Genomic DNA, 20,570 nt, shown 5'->3' on the forward strand with positions numbered 1-20,570 from the left:
TCCCGATCGTATACAGACCCTCAGCGCGATATCTTGACAATGGCCTCGACATCGCCAACGGTTGCCGACGGCGCTCGACCCGACGCCCTACCAAACAAGCCACAAACGAAACTTCCGCCCATCCCCAAAGGTTAGCTTCCCGCCCCTCGCTAATTGCTCACGGCCTATTCTCAACTAACCCACCTCACCCTCAACAGGCACGCGCATCCAAAAACGTCCCCTCCCCGGTCCCTCCCCCTCCACCCGCCCACGAAACCCACCACGAGCAGCGCCATCCTCCCCTGACTTACTAGCCTTAGCAGCCGACTCAGACGGCTACACCCCCCCGCCGCTCGCGTCGCACACCATCGTCGTCAAAGTCTCGTCCGGCGCAAGCTTCATGAGCCTCGTCCGGCGCGTGCGCAAGGCCCTGGAGAAGGCGCCGTCGCGGCGCGCGGGGCGGGATAGCAGGGTGCCGCTTGCTGCGAGGGTCGCGTCAGCTACCACTTCTGCTTCAACTTCTATATCGAGATCTTCTGGGAATGCTGGGAGGGGTGAGGCAGGTGCAGCGACGGGGCAAAAAGCGACCGGGGTTATCGGGGATCGGCTGGATGATGTCATGCTTGTGGCGACGGGGAGGGCGATTGAGAGGGCAGTGGAGATTGGCGGGTTTTTTACGAGGGAGAGGGAACTGGCTGTGTTGGTGAGGACCCGGACGGTGCGGGCTGTGGATGATGTTGTGGTAGTGGATGAGGAGGCGGATGCGGAGGCGGAGGATCAGGTGCGGGTGAGAAATGTCAGTTGCGTGGAGGTGGGCATCAGGTGGACGAGTTGAGTTACGGCGGTGGCCGTCTGTCTGTCCGGCCGGCTTGGGAGGACTGGTTCATCAACCCAGAGCAAGGAAATGGTTGGGTTTGTGGGGATTCAAAGTCAAGATCTGGATCGGGCACTCGAGAAGGCCCTGCATGGTTTTGGCGTTACGGTAAAAGAGCTTAGTTGCATGGGGTCAAGGACAGCGCTTCCTCCGAATGCCCGGACTCTCTGGTGTTGGCGGGTTTGGACGCAGAGTTTGTACACTGCCATACCAGGCATTCTTGGTGCTTTGGAAGAGGGGATATCTGCTAAAATAGGCACCTAGCGGTGTATAGTTGGGCACAAAGAAGAGCTTCATCTTGACTGCGCGTAATGGGGATAGGGAATCAGCTGGCCTGGTGGAGGAACACTTGACCATTTCCCTTAAGCCTTTTTCTAAGGTTTCCACATTCCTTGATTCTTCTGCAGGTTTGTTAGGCGAAGGCCATTTCTTACGGTGCCGGGCATGAATTCATGCGGAAACGGATGAGGTATTGGGACAGAACCCCCGAAACACGGGCTCGACGCAGGTAGGCGCCCGCGGACCTGAAATGGGCGGTCCCGAATCTGAAGCTCGACAGCCTATCCGTACACGCTGGCTGCTGCGTGTCAGACATGCCACGTTCTCAGAACGAGAACCTATGTTCCTTGCTGCAAAACGCCCGGCTGAAGGAGCATGGTCGAATGGCCGCAGACACGCGGTTTCGAGGTTTTCTAGAGCATTGGTTGTGTAACACTGGGAGTCCCAAGCCGAGCGAGAGAGCCCGAGACGAAGCTGCAGGAGAGAATTTTCGTGGGTTCTCTAGCATGCATTGAAACCCTACCCAATCCTCCCGCCGTGCAGATGCTTCCACGTTCGGGACAGGGATGCGAGACCATTAGTTCCCAGATGGCCGAGATTCTTGCAACGTGGTACAATGTGCATCCAGGAGGCGGGTGTGCGACACATGGCACCAGCCAGGCCTCGATGAGTCGTCGATGTGCTGTAGGCAGAAGGTAAGAACATCCAGGCTTCCATATTCAGGAACCATAAACGTTACCTGGGACAGATCCGCAGTCTGACCTCCCCACAAAAAGAAGGCTGTCGCTAAGTGTCGTCCTGGATGAATCCCTGGGAAGGGCCACGGTCCGCTTCTGCAAGAGACAACAAGACATCGATGCTGGGCACGAAAATCAAGGACTCCACAGAAAATTGGTTAAATATCGCAGTTCGCCGCCATCTCTTCACGGGTCCGTTGTTCGGTTAACAGCGTGCTCAACGGCGCGCCCTTTGCACCATGAATACCCGCTCAGGAGGCTAGGCTCTCTGGGATCGCAAGCGACCTGAGCACCTCTCAGCGTTCTCTGTGATGTGGCAGTGGTTGCGAGGCGCTTGGGCAGTGGACAAAAGAGAGGCCCAGGAGGCTCAGCTTACTTCTTTGGGAAAGTGCCATACTTTTATTTTTGGTGGACCCTGAGTGCGCGCCGCTGTGTAAACGGAGTCTGTACTTTTTTTGTACTAGGTAATTGTCAATTGTGAAGCTTCTGCCAGCCAGCGATGACCGTACGGCTAGCCCCTTCAGTTGCTCCCTTGAGGCCGCTGAATTCGCGGCCGGACAACCGCGATTTCCAGGACAAGGTCGCCCTTGGCGCCTGCGCAGCGATTGGGAACGAGGGACGGATGCCGATTTTACCCCTGTCCGGACGACGCAGGTACCAGAGCAACCCTTCGGCGAGCGCCAATCCCTGGTGGGGAAGGTGTGCGTCCCGCTACGTACCGCCTAACGTGATTTGTGCCTTGCCGGCTCATTGGGCTCTTGGCGTGCACAAACGCAATTTGCGCCGCAGGGCAGCACCCCAGACACCCGCCCGACATCGTGGACTTCTCCCATTCCTCCCCGTCTCTTCAGGCCACGCCGCCCACCCTCCGCTCCCACACAGGCTTCGTTGGCAAAGTCTACCCTTGGAGCGCCTCCCCCCGACCTTGAATACTCGACGTATTCAGTCTGTCATTCTTTATTCCACACGCTCTTTAGCAGCATCAGCATCACGTGCACCATTTCTTGACGACACATCCGCCCGTCATTAGGAGCAGCCGTCGACGATCGCTTCCACCTCCTCGAACCAAGGGTGAACTGTTTGGCTTGGAAAGGTCGATCAAACAAACCCAGAATCCCCCGGCGTTTGACTCTGCTTGCATTCAGCGAGCCGCAGTCCGGATTCCACTCTACTTCTCACACGTCAAATACACAACTCTTCAGCATCTCCCGACGCAGTCTCGGACGCGAATCGTTCCCTTTCTTCAAAATGCATCTACGGACATTCATCCTCGCCGCCCTCGCACTGCCGCTAGCGGCTGTCGCTGAGGAATTGTCGACGGCTACTTCAACGAGCATTTTGACGCTCACCAAGACTGTGACTCTGCAGCGCGTTGAAGTGACTACGTCCAGCAGCTCGAGCTCGAGCGTCGCCAGCTCTGCTTCCAGTACCGTCAGGTTACCGACGAGCTCTACTACCTCATCTGTCGCGGCCGCCTCTACCTCAGCCGACCCGAACGCTGCGCCAGCACTTGGAGCCGGCCAAGTTGGCGTCGTCGCTGTGGCCGGTCTTGTTGCCGCTGCCCTCCTTTAATCGCGCCGACACAGCCTTGGGCGAAGGGGATTGCGGACTCTGGGAACAGAGAGAATCCCTCGTCGGACTAGGATCAGGACGGCCGGGAAGCGACACCCCGGCGCACTGCGAGCCGGATTTCTTCGATGCGAGCATCACCACAATCGTTTTCCTTTGTCAGAGCGGGGCGTTCTCAATCCAAACCGAATCAGTCAGCTCCTTCGGCAGGTTTATTTGAGGCACAACCCGTGGGCTGCGACTTCGTCGACGCACACCTCTCACACCCCCCGAGGGAGTCGCATCCTCTACGGCGCCTCAGCGGTCGCGCGCGACTCGCGACCACTTTTATTCTTAATTCACGCCTCCTTGACCTCCTTCACCTTCGGTTCTCCAGAGCAGGCAGCCGGGGCGCGATCGGACGGCCTCGATGATTCCTCACACATACGACTGAATCTTAGCCCTGGATACTTCTTTAACTCTTATTCTTCGTTCTTCCGGCAAAGCTATCGCCACCTACCATCGCCCTCTCTACTCGAGATCTCCCCTATTTGCCGCTTGCGGCACACCGTCGAAAGCTTGATACCCCTTTTTTTCGCCTTGTCTTCCGCCCACTTCTTTCTAACCACAAACCCGGACTTTGTTCGCCTATGAGCTAAGGGGATTGATATCGGGAAGGGGCACGATGGCTTTGCCGGCTGGACCTTAATTACTTCTTCTTGGGGAACTGATCTGGGACGGATCTTGACTTTGCATATGAGGAGGAAGGAGACGATAGGTGGCAGGGTCGGGATCTGGTTTCATTTCATGGCAGCGTTGTTTGATGAACCAAAGGTTTTTCTACGAGGGATATGAGATGGATGCGGCGCAAGGGGATGCCCTTTTTCACTACCTTTTTCTTCTCGACTTGCACCGTTTTAGCCTTTTATACAGTACATTCAACCTTGGTCAATACCCCACGTTTTTCATTGTTCGCTGCCAACCTTGTCGGACTCTTTTGTGCTGTACCTGAGATTTTTATTGCGTTTACTCGGGCAGCCATCAAATTAATCATTGACTCGACTCACATTGTTCCTGTCCCGATGAGGTGGCTTCGGCATACCTAGGCTGGATTTCCGTTGTTGGTTTTCAGCCGAGTGTGAGCAATAGTCAGACATGGGTCCGGGAGAAAAAGAAACTGAGAAGAAAAGGAAGCGCTGGCCCAAGCGCCGACGCTTGTTCCCAGTGTCCCACTTTCTCCAGTGGCAGCCACTCATCATCACGGGTCGTTGGTCACACCCCTACAGAGAAAAACCCAGTCTCCTCCACAATTCCACATGCACTCCACAACCCCGGAAATTATGATCCAGATACCCAGGCGCCCTCAGACGCCAACCCAACGACATCACAAGACGATCGCCAACTTCGGATCGGACCGATCGTGATCATTGACGTGATGGCACAAGGCCCTTGCCTCTTGACCCCTTGCAAAGAAAAAAAAAACATACTCTGCTAACGTGCACTATCAGCGAGTGCACCATATCAGCGAATGCACCACTGTGCGCAAAATGTGTTTTTTAAAAAACGATAACGTTAGAGCCCTAACATTTTTAAAACACATTTTGCCCACAGTCCCACCAAAACTTGATAAGTGGTGCACTCGCTGATATGGTGCACTCGCTGATATGGTGCACTCGCTGATATGGTGCACTCGCTGATATGGTGCACTCGCTGATATGCACATTATGTGAAGTTTGTTCCAACATGAAAGAGCATCAAAGGCCATGCCCAACCCCTGATGTTCCCGTTATCAATGCTCCAGTTGCATTATTCCTGTGCCCAGGATTAGAGCATGCCGACTGGCCTTTCAACAAAGTTGAGGCCATTTGTCGCTGTATCCAACTTTCCTCCTCACCTGTGAAAGGGGGTTCTCACTGCAAAAGCCCTGTGCACATCATGTACTGTAATATGTACGCCACCCCTCACATCACCGCGAGCAATGGCATTTTCCCATGTCCGCGGAATGATATAGGCCAAGTGTTCCACACCGACAATGTATTCTGTACAAAGACAACTAACGGTACATGGGCAAGTATGGTATATAATAGCAGCTCCCTTCATCTCTCTGGGGCCCTGGAAGAGGTAAGGGAGCTGACTCCGAACCCAACGCCAAACGCCATCACAACAGTGTCCCTAGTGCAACTAACCTGACATTCACCCATTCATACTCCAACCTCCCTTGCTGCGCCCTCAGACCGAAACACGGCCAAGGTGCTCGCAAACGTCGCCCTGTTCTGATCCCAGGTGGCCATGTCAATCTTGCCCTGCGTGATCATGCTAACACTGCCAATGGTGTTGAGATTGTACGTCTCCACCGTCAGCACGTCCGCAGCCTTGCCACTACTGTCGCCGACCCAAAAGATGCGCGCCTGACAGTCCTCGCCCGCCGCGGCGGTGCTGCAACTTGTGTCATAGTTGTTGAAGAAGCTGTACAGACCGGCACCGAACACGACCACGTCCTTCGAATCGAGGATACGCAGGCCCCATGCCATGGCACACGGCGCGCTGGTCCCTGGCCTCAGAGAACTCGGCGCAGCGTAGTGCTGGCAGTCGGTGGTGAAATCGGGATCGCGGATGGTGGCGTTCAGCAGAGTGAATGGATACGGAGCCGGCGGGTTTGGCTGGTAGTATGGGGTCTCGGTCTGGATCTGGCCCATCCAGACATCTGAGGCGTTGACCAGCTGGTACTGATACAGGGTGTGGTGCTCAACCGAACTCCCAACCAGCCAGATACGGCTCCCCTCCACCAGCAGCCCTCGAGCGACAAAGACACTGATCTGGGTCGAGTTCCAGTCGTCGATGTCATGGTCGGCCACCCAGATCCAGTTGTTCTCCATGTACAAGTTCCGGGCACTCGGGGTGATGTGCATGCCCATATACCCGGCGACACATGAAGAATTGACGTAGTTGTGTTGATTTGGTGTGATAGGACACTGGGCAACTTGAAGCTTGGATCCCTTGTACCCTCCAACGCGGACGTGAACATCCCAGAGGCCGGAAGGCGGATTTCCTGGACTGCAGGTGTTCTCGGCTGCCGGGGTGTTGAGGTTATATTCGATCATGACGGCTCCTGCAGTTGCCCCTTGAGCCGATACGATGATGTCGCTCATCTCAAGGAACCCAACATCGCCCTGCTTCCCAACCTGAACCACAGGACGGGGATTGTTTGGGTCAAAGAACTTCTCACCAGCGCCCATGATGATTGCGGCAAGACCTTCGCCGACGACGCGAGTATTCGGCGGAATGAAGATAGTGTTGGTGACTTTGTAATACCCGGCGTCCAAGTAGGCAATGTACGACGAACCAGCGACCGCTTGAAACAGCGCGTTGAGGGCAGAGGTGTCGTCTGTCTGTCCGTCACCCACAGCATAGTGATCCCGAGCTGACATGAAATCAGAGGCGGGGTATTGTTCATACTGCGGCTTCGATCTCTCATAGTAGCGGTCTCCGAGCTTCAGGGTCGCAGGCTGCGAGAAGGCGAACTCGCGTCCTTCCAGCAGGGATGGTCCGTGTGGAGCATACATATTGCCCTTATGGTAAGTCAGCGCAGGTATCGCATCTCACATTTGCTCGGACAGACTTACCCTCGCGTAACCACCGTCGTGGACAGAGCCGTTCGGATCTCCCAAGAGGAGAGGCTGCCCGTCTGCCCCCGCCAGAACAGTTGGGACATTCGTGTATAACACGTTCTGGATGACCAACGAGCCGAGACCGGTTTTGTTGCCCGGAGTTCGCCCGGTTACAAGAGCGGTGCTGACATTGACGAACGAGCTGTCAAGAAGGGTGACGGACCCGACGTCGGACGATGACATGTTGATGCCAACCCGGGAGCCAACGACCTTGAGCGACTTGTACGTCCAACCCCAGTTCCAGATCTGGTCGATGGCGGTATCCGAGCCGTAGAAGGTCAGGTTACGCATCGTGTACTGCTGATTGCCGAACCGGGCACCGTACTTGCCGCCGTGGAAAACGAGGTCGACCATCATGCCCCCGCTCCCTTCTTCCATGAAAATGCCCACATGGGTGTCTTTCGGGTCAGAAGATAGATGGAACGCACAGTTCTGGATCAGAGTGGCTTGGGCAGACGGCCAATGGATCCCAGTGGCTTTCCCGCGAACAGCCCTCGTGTCAAATACCAGGTTGCGGACTTGTCGGTAGAAGACGTTCGTCGCCTGAAAATTGAGCTCTGTTCCCGCTCACATTAGAAACAGATGCTATTTGACCGTCACGAGTCACGTACTGCCGTTGCTCATGTAAGGGTCGGCGTCCAGAAGAGCGATTGCCTGTGTTGGGAATCTCGGAGAGGCCTTGATGACGGGCATGTGGGTCGGGTCCCCAACCAGCTGAGTGTAGTAGAAGCCGACAATTGGAGCGGTGATGAGATAGGTTCCGGCTGGGAAATACACAATGGCCGGTGTGATAGTCGACCCAACGCAGCGTGCGCCGCCGCAACGGTTGCCGTGGCTGATGGCGGCATGGATAGCAGCAGTATCGTCGGTAACTGTGCAGAAGTCAGCAGGGACTCCTCCAAGAGTGCCAGTGTCCCTTACCTCCATCGCCCTTGGCTCCCCACTGCTTCACATTTCTGAAGATGCGATAGTCCTTGTCCGGGTTAAACGGGGCGATGCCATGACGGGAGATGTCTTCCATCCAGTAAGCAGTCCAGGCGACAGATGCCGCAGCCAGCATAAATACGAAGAAGGACTTCATGTTCGGACTGCGGTACAATGGTGGTATCAAATGAGAGGAATCGGTATGGGAGTTGCGAAGTCGGAAGTGAGGGGAAAGACAAGACGAGCAGGCCGCCGGTGAGGATGGACGATGATACGCACTCTCTTGTGTAGTCCAAACTGGCTATGCAACACCGAAAATGATGCGATGATGGCGACCTCGACGTGATTGTTCTGTGGTCCCGGCACGTTTTGGGAAGAGTTGAACTCGATTGTGTGAGGCGGAAGTAAACATCAGTCTGGGAGGACGAGAGTGGCCACCGAACTGGACTCGGAGCCATGCGAAGGAAGGAGGGCACCTTCTTCCATAATACATTAAGCTCGCGGGGTAACCCAGCAATTCAGTTTTCTCTACCGGTTTTGTCTGAAGTTTATCGCTTCAAGACTTGTTGACAGTGAGGAAAGCATTCACTCTACGGACAAGCAAACCATAAATGAGATGCCCTCAACGATCTTCTCCCCTTCAGCGCCTTGTACGCAATTCAGGGATGACGAGGACCACCTAGCCGACGGGTGCATCGTGTCGTAAGAGCGCAGTGAAGTATCAACTTGGATTATCCCATCACTTCGAAGCCAAAAGCAGAGTGTGACTATGATATGGCACCACACATGGCTCGCTATGTTGTCAGTGTCGACCAGCAACAATCTCCCTCGGCAGGGCTATAAAGCCAACACCGTTCGCCAACTTCGAGTCTCAGGGGCATCTCGAAGCCATCCTCGTGTACATTATGCTCAGGCACCATACCAACCCCTTTTTTTGGAGAAATATACACTCGACTACCGTCACGAATCAGCCGAAAACACATCCTCGAGTAAGAATTCCCAGACGCAACGCCGAGATGATTCACCTCTTGCTTGCTCTCCCGGCTCTTCTCGGAACCATCCTGCTTGCCGCAGCCAACTTTTTATGCCAACCAGCTGACCAACAACCTCGTCCTCTCCCCAACTTACAGCACGCACGACACTGCCCAGGCCTCAGCAGACAACACCGCGCCATCATCATCCACTACCACCACCATCTAAACAACCGACTCGGACCTCGCCCACATCTCCGCTGGCGCAACCACCGCAGCGGTCACGGACCGCACCTGCGCCTCAACTTCAGAGCCAACCACCACCACCACCAATCCAACCCCGACTCAGCAGAGGAGTCCGACGAGTCTCACGGGTACGTCGACAAGGCGCTAGTCACAAATTCGCGCTGCAAGCGGCCGCGCTGCCGCTGCAGCCGACGAAACGCGGTAGAGATCGCCGAGATTGACGAGCAGCGGGAAAGGAATGGTTGCAAGAAGTGCAACCGTGGTGGCAAGAAGAAGAAGAATGAAGCCTAGGGGCTGTCAGCGAGGGTGAGGGTTGCTGGGGTCGTTGTTGCGGTCATGGCGGGGGGTATAACTCATCACACGTTTCGTTGACGGAGTTACTGAGACGGCCGTGGTAGAGTGTACTGTATTGGATCTTGTGCTGGATGGGTGGAAGGGGGAAGTTATGAAAGGGGGGAGTGATGTGGCGGAATAGGGAGGGCGGAGGTGCGAGGAGAGGGACGAACTGGCACCTGGCTGGTCTGGGAAATACCTTGCCCAGTGAATCGGACTAATAGCTTCTGGAAGATTGTGTTCGTCATGTGGATTGTTCTTGCTCTCCTCACTTCAATGTGTTCATGGTCAGATATTGCAAAGAACTTTAAATGTTGGTATATGGATCAGTGAACAGTACAGTAGGAATACAGCAGCAAAGGAATGAACAAGGACGAAACGCTCAGATGCAGAACGCCGTGGTATTTCCCTCCCGTGTGCCCTACCCAAGACCACATTCGCAAGACGCTAAAAGAAGATGTAGAGGTTGACGATTCAACCAACTCAGTTTCCGTATCCTACACAAGTCAGTACCTAACCAGAAACCGGACACAATCTTCGGAGTCACCTACGTCCAAGCTGCTTCCCCCTCTTGGAGAGATCCTTGGCGTGGTGCTGCTTGATCTTTGCCCGGCGGGCCTCCTCCTGGGCCTCGAGCTCGAGCCGGCGGACGTGCTCGCGGGCCTCGCGGACGCTCTCCCGGGCGGCGATCAGGGCGCGGTCGGCCTCCATCTCGGCGGACTCGGCGTTCCGGAGGCGCTCCTGGGCCTGCACGATGCTGGGGTCCAGGTCGACCCGGTTGCCGTTGCCGAAGCTCCGGTGCAGCAGGCCGCCGCTGCTACGGTGGCTGCCGTTGTGGCTTGCGTCCGTCGACCGGCGGAAGACACCGCCGCTGCCGCGGTCGCGGTCAGGTGAGACGCTGTAGGCGCTTCGGCTGGTGTTTGTCGTGTGGGAGCGCGGTGGGGATTGGTGCCGGGATCCGAAGAGGCCGTGCTTCTTGGGCGGCTGTTCATAGACAGGTTGCGGCTGAGGCGTCGGTTCGGCGTGACGAGAGAAAAGGCCCATGGTGTGATGTGTGATGGTTGTGGCTGCTTGAGGTGGGTGGATGTTGGATGGTGAGTTGGATGGTGAAGGACAATTAACAACTCTCCAAACAGCGGTAGGAGGAGACCCTATTTGAGTATCCTGTCGCCCCCCCATCACAGCCCTTGCGAGTTGTCAAACCTGGTTTTTCCCACGCTGGTGGTCGTCCATGATATGACGTCAAAACAAAGGGCCTCAGGGGTCGCAACACAGGACCCTGTGGCATGTCGCTGTTCGTCCCTTATGCGTTTGTGTGTGTTCGTCCAATGGGCGCAGGGCCATGACGGAACGGAGGGTGTGCTGCCCAGCACACCCATGAATCAAGCAACCAATCTGTTAGGGCCTTGGGTTGACTTCTGCCGTCATCAGGCAGGCCCTTTCGGAATCCAGAAACCAGAACAACAGGGCGGCTGAAACCGGAAAAGGGATTAACGCAGAAGACTATCAGACACGGCTGCACTGTAGATGATTCGTGTCTGTCCCCATATGAATAAGCCGGTGATGACAATTACAAGGTATAGGTCCCAGCACCGTAACTTCTCGAGATGCTTGTAACATTAATAACAGTCGACCAGCGGCATGAGCACTGTTTTTTGACTTGGTCGGTGATAGAGGAAGAAAGAATCGCTACTATGCGAAACAGTTTTGTCTGGCCGACTGCCGCTGTCCAACTCATGTGAAAAGGAACAGACATCGTAGGTGGTTGATGAAGATGGCCGTTGCGTGCAACAAGGAAGCGGGCAGGCGCCAAGAGAATGACGCATAGCCCAGAAGAGGGAAGTCGAGATCCAGCCAGCTGTGTGGAGCCAGGCCATGTGTGATTTATGTGGTCACGTGCAGATAAGAAATCGCGTCTGAATTTAGCCAGCGCGCCAGAAGCTTTTGTCAGGCCGTCGGCTGCATTGCACTTTGCAAGCAATCGGTCACCTGGGCGCATTTGATTTGGTTGCTCTGCAGCCTGTGCAACCATCCAATGGCTTCTGCAGGAGCCAGCCACCGCATGGCTCTAGACGAGCCTCGCCCATCTCAATCACGCTCCCGGTCTCCAACTCCGCGCTCTCGATATTCGCGATCGCCGTCAATGGATCGCCGCCGTTCTCCCGATCGAGACGACAACAGCCGTTCTCCAGCAAGAAATGGCCGATACCGTAGCCGCAGCCGCAGCCGCGGTCGCACTGCCAGTCGCACCCCAAATCGCAGTCGCAGTCGTACCCGCTCTCGCAGCTACAGCTACTCGCGCGATCGAAGCTACAGCCGCGACAGGAGCCGCTCGCGAACCAGAACCCGCAGTCCGAGTCCTCGGATGAGGTCCACCAAGGCATGTCATGTCAAACACCTTTTCAGAAACATTATCTCTGCGTTCTGCTAACAGGGCCTTGGTTCAGATTGTTGTCGAGCGCCTGACTAAAAACGTCAACGAAGACCATCTATACGAAATCTTTGGGCAGTACGGCGAGATTGAAGATCTGGATCTCCCGATTGGCCGAACAAGTAAGGTCCCTCCAATATAGACTATGTGCACGTGATGCTGATCCCATCTGCAATGCAGCCGGTCTCAACCGTGGCACCGCATACATCCTCTACTTCAACGAGGACGACGCCCAGTCGGCCATCACTCACATGCACGAGGCTCAACTCGACGGCGCCGTAATCAATGTGTCGATCGTCCTCCCCCGCCGCAAGGTCTCGCCTCCTCCCCCGGTAGCCCGCCGTGGACCCCGCGGCCCGCCGGCGAACGTCAGGTCTGTGCTCAGCGCCTCAGGCGGCGGCGGCGCTCCTGCTGGCGGTCGTGGCTGGAGATCCCCCGCTGCGGGTGGTGGCTCGGGTCGCCACGGCCACCGCTCCGGCGACGTCTACCGCCCTCGGTCTGTGTCGCGCTCTCGATCACCGGCGCCCAGCCGCGGATCCCGGAGGTACCGGTCTCGGTCGGCATCATACACGTCTCGGTCTCCGTCACGGACGCCGCCGCCTGGCCGCGCCGGCGGTCGCGCCCGCAGGGGTAGCCGCAGCTACGGCAGGCGGAGAAGCCCTAGCCGTGATAGCTACGACAGCTATGATAGGCGCAGCCGAAGCCGCAGTCACAGCCGGGACAGGAGATAGAAGGGGCCAGCGATCGGTTGGGGTAGGCCAGAATGGGACATTTGGGAAATGGACGGCGTTTCAGGAGCGGATGGTCACAAAACGAACGGGAATGGAGCGAGCAGATGAGATTTGCTCGTGATGTGTGTTTTAGTATTCGGCGTTGCTAGGCTAATGGATTCTAGACGACGGATTCCTTGCCGTGAAGCTGGCGAGCTGTCTAACCAAATCGATGATTCCGCATAAGAGCGTCGGGAGTCCCATCCGCCAGACTCACAGACCCGCCCTTCGATATTTGCGAGCCGCTGAAACACGAATGAATTACTGTCAAAGCCGGCCCATATCTTGGTTTCGGATCCTCCTCTCCCCGAAATCGAAGAGGCCACCCAAAGCGCCGGGTCTTGTCGTGGATCGGGGGATTTGTCATGCGTGTCCGGTATTTCCGCCCCCAGGAAGGGACCGCCATGTCCACGGTACATGTCAGCCCTATGGCGATGAAGGAGGTTACTCAAAATCCCGGGCATTGCTGCCGATGCTGCTCACGCGGGATGCGCGCTACAACTTACCACTAACTTGGAAAGTTCCAAACAAGCGTCATCTAGGTCGTCGAGCGAGGTCCGACATGGGGAAAGCTGACTATTTGTTCCGAAGAGAAGGGTGGTCGGAAAGCTGGCTCCGTTGCTCCCCAAATCCATGTGGCCCACTTGCTCGGCAACCCTTCAGTGCTGCCTACGAAGAAAACCCCTCACTTAGGCCTAGAAGGAGACCAAAGTGGCTTAGTACTCAGTCACCTTCTGTCTCTGCTGAGGCGGAGTGTGGGAACCCCTAGAGTGAGTCCTCTGTCTCCCACCAGGCCAGCCTACATGCGTATGCAGCCAAACTGACATGACACAATGTGTTCCACTTATAGGGTCCAGTAAGGAATGACACAAGATCCTTGCAGAAGCCAAGCCTGAGGACAGAGCAAAAAGTCGGTCCCTGTGACAGAACCCTTTCGTTGTCCGGCCAGTAACTAGCGAACAGCAGCCGTCTTGCGGTGAGACAGCTGCCTTGTTGACACTTGATCGTGGCTCTCTGCCTTCCGGATGGACGACGATACATGGCACTGCTGCAGAATAGCGGGGTCCAAGCCCACGCCGCCCGAGGCAACCCGTCACGTTCCAAATTGAGTTCCAAGGAACCTGGAAGTCAAGGCGACCACCGGGCAACCTCTGGCCTTGCTGAGTCAAGCCCGGCGATTTCTCATCAGTCAGAGATTCGAAATCCATCGAGCCACTTCGGCCGACGCAGTATTCCATACGCTTCATCTTGGTTTTCCTGGCCGGTCTGGATTGGCACATGGGCAGTGTCCTCCAGTTACATCGTCCCATGGCCCTGCAGTCAGCCCTACCAGTGCCAGGTTCTCGTCTCGCGGGGGGCCAATGCAAGCCCAAGCGGGCAGTGGCTTTCCGGGAAAGCGGGACTCGGCTGTCTTCAGATCAATGTTACTCCAGATTCGACCTCTGCAGGAAGATGCAGCAAAGAAGGCGGTTTGCCATTGGGCTGGCCGACTCCGGGCCTGAACCCACAACATATGGGTGACTCGTGGGAAATACGCAGCTGGACCAGACTGCCGGAGCGTCTTGTAAACTGCCTTCGACTTTCCCAGTACCTTCCTGCCGTGGATCGGTGAGTTCGTGGTAGCACAGAACCGTCCGTCTGGCGTCTGGGCCGCAACCCTTTACCAGTACTTTTTTGCGGCAACATCGCACGCACTACAATCACCGCCAGTCCCATTTTCCCTGCTCGACGTGCTTACTTGCAGAGCAGTCATGCAATCAGACTTCACTGATCCTGCTCTTCTGCGTGCCCACCCGACTGACTCAATCACAGGACATCAGCACTACCAAAGTCAGCTTTTGAACATAGCCTCGTCACGCCGCACGCCAAAAGATGACCCCATCCGCCTGCCGCAACCGCCTCGCATACCGGCTCTGTTTCGTTCTATTCACTTTGTCTGCAGTTCTGCCGTCATCCACAGCGGAGGGATCCCGGCCCACCAACTCCCGTCCTCGACGTCACCGCTTGGACTCTCCAAGTCGCACGCACGCTCGCTGCCTCAATTGTCCTCCCCGCCTTACCGCCGTAACCAAAGAAATCTTCTGGCCGAGTCTCACACTCCCCAAAGATCCCTTCCAATCGCCGTCGTTCTATGAGTTCTGGATTGTCTCTGGGCTCCATTAGTGCGCACCTGCCATGGCTCATGCGTGCACGCGAGTCCCCATGGAGACGCCAGCCAGATCCTTCACTTCCCAAAGAGAACCCTTTGTTGGTTGGATAGCGCCAGCCCACACAACACTGTCGGCGCTCACAAACCGGCTCCCAGGTAAGTCATTATTGTTACACGGTCCCCTTTTGTGCGACTGGGGCCGCGGGTGTCTGTATGACTGGTGGTGTTGCGTGGTCCCGTCTCATTTCGTGTGTTTCTTTCGAGACCAAAAACACCTTAGAGAAAAGAGTATATAAGGCCACAGAGAAGAGCGCTGTTGCTAGCCTCCGTCTCACCACAGCAAGCATTCCGACCACATCCCATCTCACTTCCAGCCTTACACCTCAGACCGCTTGATTTGCGAAGCCCCTTCACATCTTACCCCGTATCCTTGCGTAGTCGTTGCTCAGATCAGCTCCGTCAACTCTTCAACGCAATGATCACGATCCAAGGGTCGCCCCGTGACCATCTCGAGATGGATGCGTCCCCCCTTTTCCACCCTTTGGGGCCTAATGAACCCTCTATTCCAAAGTACGGACATCTCTCGCCGGCACGCCTAGCCAATTCCGTCCCGGTCCCCGACCCGCCGCCCTCGCCGACACCACAACCCAGGCCCGGACCGCTCCCGCCAGCGCCACCGAACCCGGGGCCACCTACTCCGCCCGCTGATGACTTCTAAACGACCGTACCACTTGGAAAGTCTGCGGGATGCCCCTTCCTGGGACCCGACAAGGATGATTAGTGGAACGAATCAAGTTTCCATCAATGAATGCACCGTCAGTCTTGAGAAGAGACCCGGAGAGGAGTGGAGGAGTGTTACCGCTGGTCCGCTAAGTGGTAATTAGCACAGCCCGGGTCTGGTATCCAACATACCAACCAAACATGATGAAGTCACGCTTGGACGCCTGGGGTGGTTAGGGTAATGCTGGCCAGGTTCTTCGTTTTATCATGTTGCATTCACACCTGTCGTTTTCTCCTGCGTTTGTTGATTCCTCACCCACCGACCTGTTCATTCCCCTTTAGGAGCTAAGGGTGACTGGGTTCTACTTTGTTGTTGTCTTGTACACCCCTATTATGTTGGATCATTCTCGGATGCATGACTCAATTGGAATGGGTTGGGTTTTTCAGCGTTTGGGTTACATAAATGTAAGCCATAGACAGGATGCCCCGGGGCCTGGTTTGCATAGCGTTTTGTTCTCTCTACTGACCGTGGAATACTTGGGGAGTGATGCCGTTGAGTGAGCGACCACGAGTGTGGCTCGGGGCTTCACGCTGCACTGGGAATCTGCAGTGCTCCGTTTTAACAATTCAGCCTTCGACTGTGATCAGATACTGTCCTTCACATCAGCAGGACTAGCGAATTTAGGGGGCCTCAGCGCCGGTGCTTTAAGCCTTCTGTTACCCATTCTGGGGTCAAAGTGGCTGCGAAACTCAAGTACAGGTAGAGTGCAGATTCACTGAAACCCCCTGGCAAACTCAGACGTTCTCGAGACAGATTTCTCGTCTCACGGTTCCCCCACGAAAATCAAACAAAGCTCCGGCCATTTTGGGCGTGATGATGCCAATTAAGAGGCACAGCTCAGCGCCGGGTAGGGTTGGCCGGGCGCTAGAGACGTTTCGAGTAGGTCAGAGGATCCTTCCAAGCCCACACGCCGCTGACATACATACCGGCGACCGTCACCTGACGTAAGTTGGTCGTACCTTCTTCTTCTTGTTTGACAGACGGACCCAATGACACGGGTCGCCCTCAAGCGAAAGAGGGCTCGGACCGATCGCCAGTCCGCAGGACTAGGCTCTAATGCTGACTGCACTGTACCACAGGCCCTTGGCTCAGCGCTGCGACTGTCTGGGCCCTAGAAGCTCCGCTCAGAAGGCTTACTAAGAATCCGGTAAGCTGGGAACCGGGCCGATATGTACCAGTACTGGAACCCCTTCGAACCCAAGCAGCTGGAAGCATTCGGATCGTCCGGATCCGAGCTGACGGATCATACTGTAGCTTGACGCCGCGGCTATCGAAATACTCAATCAGTCAGTACTTCCACTCTACATGACCCCCGGAAACACTTCGCTTCCTCTTCAAGCTTTGCTGGTTGTCTTGGATGGCTGTCCCCGTCCACACGCCTGTTGCGGTTGCGTATGTAGAGTACTTGCATGCTGACCCAATCCATCATTCGTGGGCCCCAACGATTGTGATGTAAGAATTTCGTTTCAAAGATGCACGATTAAGTATTGCAAGGTCTTTTGGCCAGAAACGCTTTATGAAATACCATGGACGGAATGGAACTCCAACAGTCCCCAGGCTCGCCCCTCAGCAGGGGAAAAGGAATGAAAAGAAAAGTAGCGGTTCTCTGTAGCCGCCTGGGACCCTTTGTGCTTCTCATTTGTATCGGACTGCTGTGCACTGCATGTACTTAAGCCACCGCATCAGCTCAATGACTTGATCATGGAGAACCCGAGGCGTGCTTGGAGGCCCAGTCAAGTAAGCAAACGACATTCCCGAACCTCTAAGGTAGAATAGACAGGAATACTTAGTCGTCGTGTCATAGATGGAGCATAAATACCGGCAATAGACCCAAGCCAAGCGTCCTGCGGAGTTGTTCAAGTATGTATCAAAGGATGCACCATGCCACGCATCTGATGTTGATGGCTGGATCCAGGACTGGATAAAACGATCCAAGTCTTCCAAAACCCTTGAAAGACAGCGAAAATTACTGTTGCTATCATTGTTGACGTTGGAAAGTTGCCACGACGCATAGTTAGTTAAAATGAGAATTATTAGGTGCAAAGACCACACAGCCAGTCACAGCCCAACCAAGTTCAGAAATCACTCTAAGCTCATCAATTCACCACCCATTCTGACAATTATTGCCACGGTAAATTAGCATCTGGATTCAAGTCCAACGTTTGCTCGTCCAAAGTCGACGTCCTCAACTCTACACCAAGTCTTCATCACCGTGCTAGTCCCCAGACATGAAGCAGCTCCAAGGACCTTCGTGCCCCGTCTCGCGCGTAATGTGCGAGATGACCCAGACCTACTACACTTGCGGCTGCAAGGGTCTTTGGTGATTGAATTACCATACTGCAAAAATCATTACTTGGCCAGTGACAGACATCTCTGCGCGATGGAGAAAGTCGAGGACACTACGCTCCCGTACAAGTGCCACGCGCATAATAGGGGGCCCTGGCCACACCAGTAACACCAGGCTGGGGCTGGAGAGCAACAGGTTAGCAAGCAATATTACCTTGGATCGGCACGCCCTAGGGCACAGCGGTGTAGGAATGATAATATTACCTTGGATGATACACTATAGAGACGAGGGGCCGTCGAGTTGAGAGAATTTAGACCAAACTTGGGATTCCAGTCAGCGTTATGAACACCTTGACCACCGGCTCGACAAGAGCTACAAGACACAGACATTTTCAGGGCCGATCAAACGGGCATCCTCCATCGTGATAGAATCTAAGGACCCAGAAATGGCACAGATTTACGTCACACAATGCGTGTTACTGTTTAGATGCGGAGGATACATTATTAGGTAATTACGTATCCCTTTTGCTCGGAAGAGCGTTTAGTCGAAATCTGCGAAGTCCCCGCCCGCCATCTAAGGTATTTCTTCCCAACACTCTCGCACCCGAAGTGAAATCCAAACAGATCGAACAGGCGGCCGTTTCCCACAGTGGCGCTAGGGCCCTAGCGCAATGGCGAATGCCGAAAGAGACTTAAAGCAGATTGAAGACTGGCTGAATGGGTTTGTATACCCCCTAAACTATTTATACGAGCTGCGTTAGTATTATTTTCTCTATGTAACGTTACAGGATACGGAAGAACTTACGAGGTCAAGCTTCTTGTCACGAATGCCGTCAGTCGCCCGCAGTGATCCAATTCGAGAATGAGGAAGGATTCTGCAGCTCTTGTACGCAGCTTAAGATGCTCTCTCCCGTCCATCCACTCACTCTGGCACTCAGGTTTCGACGTGGTACAAAAACACTGTATATCAGACAACACAGCTCGATACCCAGTCATTCCGTTCATTCAACCAATATACAACACCAAGGACTTGCTGGTCGTCACCCGATCCAACTAGCTCGGTATTAGCCAGCTTACGGTCGTTGTCGCTCTCATCGCCCGACAAATTAGCATGATAGGACCATCCTCAGACTGCTCTCCTCCGCGGCATAAGGGGGTGTGATATCGAAATCGGAAGGATTGGCGATGGCGGCGGTGGTGGCCGCAGCGTTTGGCACGTCTTGTCTGTCTGTTCTCAGCCTCTACTGCGGTGAGGACATTGTTGGGGTTGGGCCTCGAGGCCGCCCCAGCCACCACCGCGCCCTAGCCCTCTACGGAAGTGCCATTCCGGTCTCTTCCCGCTGTATCCCGCCTCATGCCGGCCAGGGTTGGTCATGTGACAGGTCACATGTAACCTTCCCGCGTGCCTGGCTCTGCCACCACAACACCCCCGGCTATGTTAGAATGATGTAAGTTCTGGAAGAAAGAGGGTCGTCAGTTGATAATCTGATGTCCCGTATTTATAAGAGACTAGCAGATAGCTCGTAGTTCCGAGGCAGTCAACGAGCAGACGAGGAACTAGCCAAACACTCCGTGTATCCCTTACTAGAACAACTAAACATGCAACACACCACGCCCATACATTTCTACCTGGTGATTAAGGAGCGTGAGAATAAGATGACCAACCGTAATTTTGGCCTGGGCCCCTCGAGGACCGTCGGACGTCCTCGTGTTGCATATCAGCCTCTCGGGTAGAACAGTAGCTACCCATTAAGATCTTGGCCAGAAGCTCTCTATATACCTAGGTAGTGTCGTCTCTAATTCATCGGATATAAAGACTCGCTATGAAGATCCTTTTCTGCCCTGTGGCGGTGTCCCACGCGTGTCTGCTGCTTCGCTGCTGACGCGTGTTCGCAGGCAAAACAAGCCCATTACGACGCTTCGCCAGCACACGGTGCGTAAAGCGATCGAAGTGACTCAACCTAGGAGAACAAGTCTCAAGTTTGAATCGAGATGATTGACGAATATTTCAATCCAATCCGACTACTTTTGGTTGTGGAATGTCTAGATGATGCGTGTGATGGTTTACATTGACATGGAAACTTGTCCGTTTTCTTGTCTAAATTGACTCGAACCATTCGACGCGTTCCCGAGAAGATCGCACTATGCAGCCCGGTAGAGAGAATTTCGCTTGATTTAATGATACTAATCGCTTGACTGTATCTCGACTTATTGGAAAGTCCTTGCCAAAAAAACAGTCTTCGGGTAGGCGGTTGTTTAGACGACTTACAGGCGGTTTACCCCACGATTGACGGGGTAGTTCATGTCCAGCAATTTCCGGTGTAGAGCAGCTCTATCACTAACAAGTTTTTCAGGTCAGGGTTGATGGACATAACAAGACAATTGTGATTTATTGCACAACAATAAATCGTGTCGCCAGTGTCATTTTACCTTCATTCAATTTAGAAAATTCAGGCGAGGCGAATGAAATACTTTTGATAATGGTGGCTTACTATTCGCAATAATGATCTGATGAGACTTTACAGTAACGTGATTCACCATTGACTCGGACACCCCATTGAGTCGGACACATTTTCCGGACTATGCCACTACAA

General features: G+C 54.7%; 9 protein-coding genes across 9 annotated transcripts; 6 read left to right on the forward strand and 3 right to left on the reverse strand.

The window, feature by feature from the left end:
- Positions 1–39: 39 nt before the first annotated feature.
- N657DRAFT_679611 (uncharacterized protein) lies at positions 40–814 on the forward strand (the record flags this gene model as incomplete). Its single annotated transcript, XM_062796200.1, has 2 exons — positions 40–130; positions 198–814. The coding sequence occupies 2 exons, from the start codon at positions 40–42 to the stop codon at positions 812–814; spliced, it is 708 nt and encodes a 235-aa protein (XP_062648558.1).
- Positions 815–3,117: 2,303 nt separating this feature from the next.
- Positions 3,118–3,441, forward strand: N657DRAFT_679612 (uncharacterized protein; the record flags this gene model as incomplete). Its single annotated transcript, XM_062796201.1, has 1 exon — positions 3,118–3,441. The coding sequence occupies one exon, from the start codon at positions 3,118–3,120 to the stop codon at positions 3,439–3,441; it is 324 nt and encodes a 107-aa protein (XP_062648559.1).
- A 335-nt stretch (positions 3,442–3,776) lies between these two features.
- Positions 3,777–4,937, reverse strand: N657DRAFT_632743 (uncharacterized protein; the record flags this gene model as incomplete). The annotated part of the gene is made up of 5 exons (XM_062791161.1): positions 3,777–3,880; positions 3,938–4,211; positions 4,401–4,425; positions 4,485–4,519; positions 4,905–4,937. 5 exons carry the CDS (start codon positions 4,935–4,937, stop codon positions 3,777–3,779), a joined length of 471 nt encoding a protein of 156 aa, XP_062648560.1.
- Positions 4,938–5,552: 615 nt separating this feature from the next.
- On the reverse strand, positions 5,553–8,166 carry N657DRAFT_662857 (glycoside hydrolase family 55 protein; the record flags this gene model as incomplete). The annotated part of the gene is made up of 4 exons (XM_062795155.1): positions 5,553–6,986; positions 7,041–7,642; positions 7,697–7,957; positions 8,007–8,166. The coding sequence occupies 4 exons, from the start codon at positions 8,164–8,166 to the stop codon at positions 5,619–5,621; spliced, it is 2,391 nt and encodes a 796-aa protein (XP_062648561.1). The 3' UTR covers positions 5,553–5,618.
- Positions 8,167–9,025: 859 nt separating this feature from the next.
- On the forward strand, positions 9,026–9,517 carry N657DRAFT_679614 (uncharacterized protein; the record flags this gene model as incomplete). The annotated part of the gene is made up of 1 exon (XM_062796202.1): positions 9,026–9,517. The coding sequence occupies one exon, from the start codon at positions 9,026–9,028 to the stop codon at positions 9,515–9,517; it is 492 nt and encodes a 163-aa protein (XP_062648562.1).
- A 525-nt stretch (positions 9,518–10,042) lies between these two features.
- Positions 10,043–10,603, reverse strand: N657DRAFT_679615 (uncharacterized protein; the record flags this gene model as incomplete). Its single annotated transcript, XM_062796203.1, has 2 exons — positions 10,043–10,056; positions 10,111–10,603. The coding sequence occupies 2 exons, from the start codon at positions 10,601–10,603 to the stop codon at positions 10,043–10,045; spliced, it is 507 nt and encodes a 168-aa protein (XP_062648563.1).
- A 1,154-nt stretch (positions 10,604–11,757) lies between these two features.
- N657DRAFT_679616 (RNA-binding domain-containing protein) lies at positions 11,758–12,721 on the forward strand (the record flags this gene model as incomplete). Its single annotated transcript, XM_062796204.1, has 4 exons — positions 11,758–11,769; positions 11,822–11,929; positions 12,007–12,112; positions 12,171–12,721. The coding sequence occupies 4 exons, from the start codon at positions 11,758–11,760 to the stop codon at positions 12,719–12,721; spliced, it is 777 nt and encodes a 258-aa protein (XP_062648564.1).
- A 37-nt stretch (positions 12,722–12,758) lies between these two features.
- On the forward strand, positions 12,759–13,597 carry N657DRAFT_333283 (uncharacterized protein). The gene is made up of 2 exons (XM_062786869.1): positions 12,759–13,164; positions 13,270–13,597. Exons 1-2 carry the CDS (start codon positions 12,933–12,935, stop codon positions 13,527–13,529), a joined length of 492 nt encoding a protein of 163 aa, XP_062648565.1. The 5' UTR covers positions 12,759–12,932; the 3' UTR covers positions 13,530–13,597.
- Positions 13,529–14,786, forward strand: N657DRAFT_333301 (uncharacterized protein). The gene is made up of 3 exons (XM_062786870.1): positions 13,529–13,530; positions 13,611–14,368; positions 14,573–14,786. The coding sequence occupies exons 2-3, from the start codon at positions 13,800–13,802 to the stop codon at positions 14,634–14,636; spliced, it is 633 nt and encodes a 210-aa protein (XP_062648566.1). The 5' UTR covers positions 13,529–13,530; positions 13,611–13,799; the 3' UTR covers positions 14,637–14,786.
- The last annotated feature ends 5,784 nt before the right edge of the window (positions 14,787–20,570 follow it).

This window comes from Parathielavia appendiculata (genome assembly GCF_033297405.1).
Source record: "Parathielavia appendiculata strain CBS 731.68 unplaced genomic scaffold N657scaffold_4, whole genome shotgun sequence".
Classification (NCBI taxonomy): domain Eukaryota; kingdom Fungi; phylum Ascomycota; class Sordariomycetes; order Sordariales; family Chaetomiaceae; genus Parathielavia; species Parathielavia appendiculata.

Coding starts and splice junctions, on each gene's coding strand:
- N657DRAFT_333283 (XM_062786869.1), top strand. CDS start 12,933: ATGATTCCGCATAAGAGCGTCGGGAGTCCCATCCGCCAGACTCACAGA. Junction 13,165..13,269: donor GCCCCCAGGAAGGGACCGCC/ATGTCCACGGTA, acceptor ACAACTTACCAC/TAACTTGGAAAGTTCCAAAC.
- N657DRAFT_333301 (XM_062786870.1), top strand. CDS start 13,800: ATGGCACTGCTGCAGAATAGCGGGGTCCAAGCCCACGCCGCCCGAGGC. Junction 14,369..14,572: donor TACCTTCCTGCCGTGGATCG/GTGAGTTCGTGG, acceptor ACTCAATCACAG/GACATCAGCACTACCAAAGT.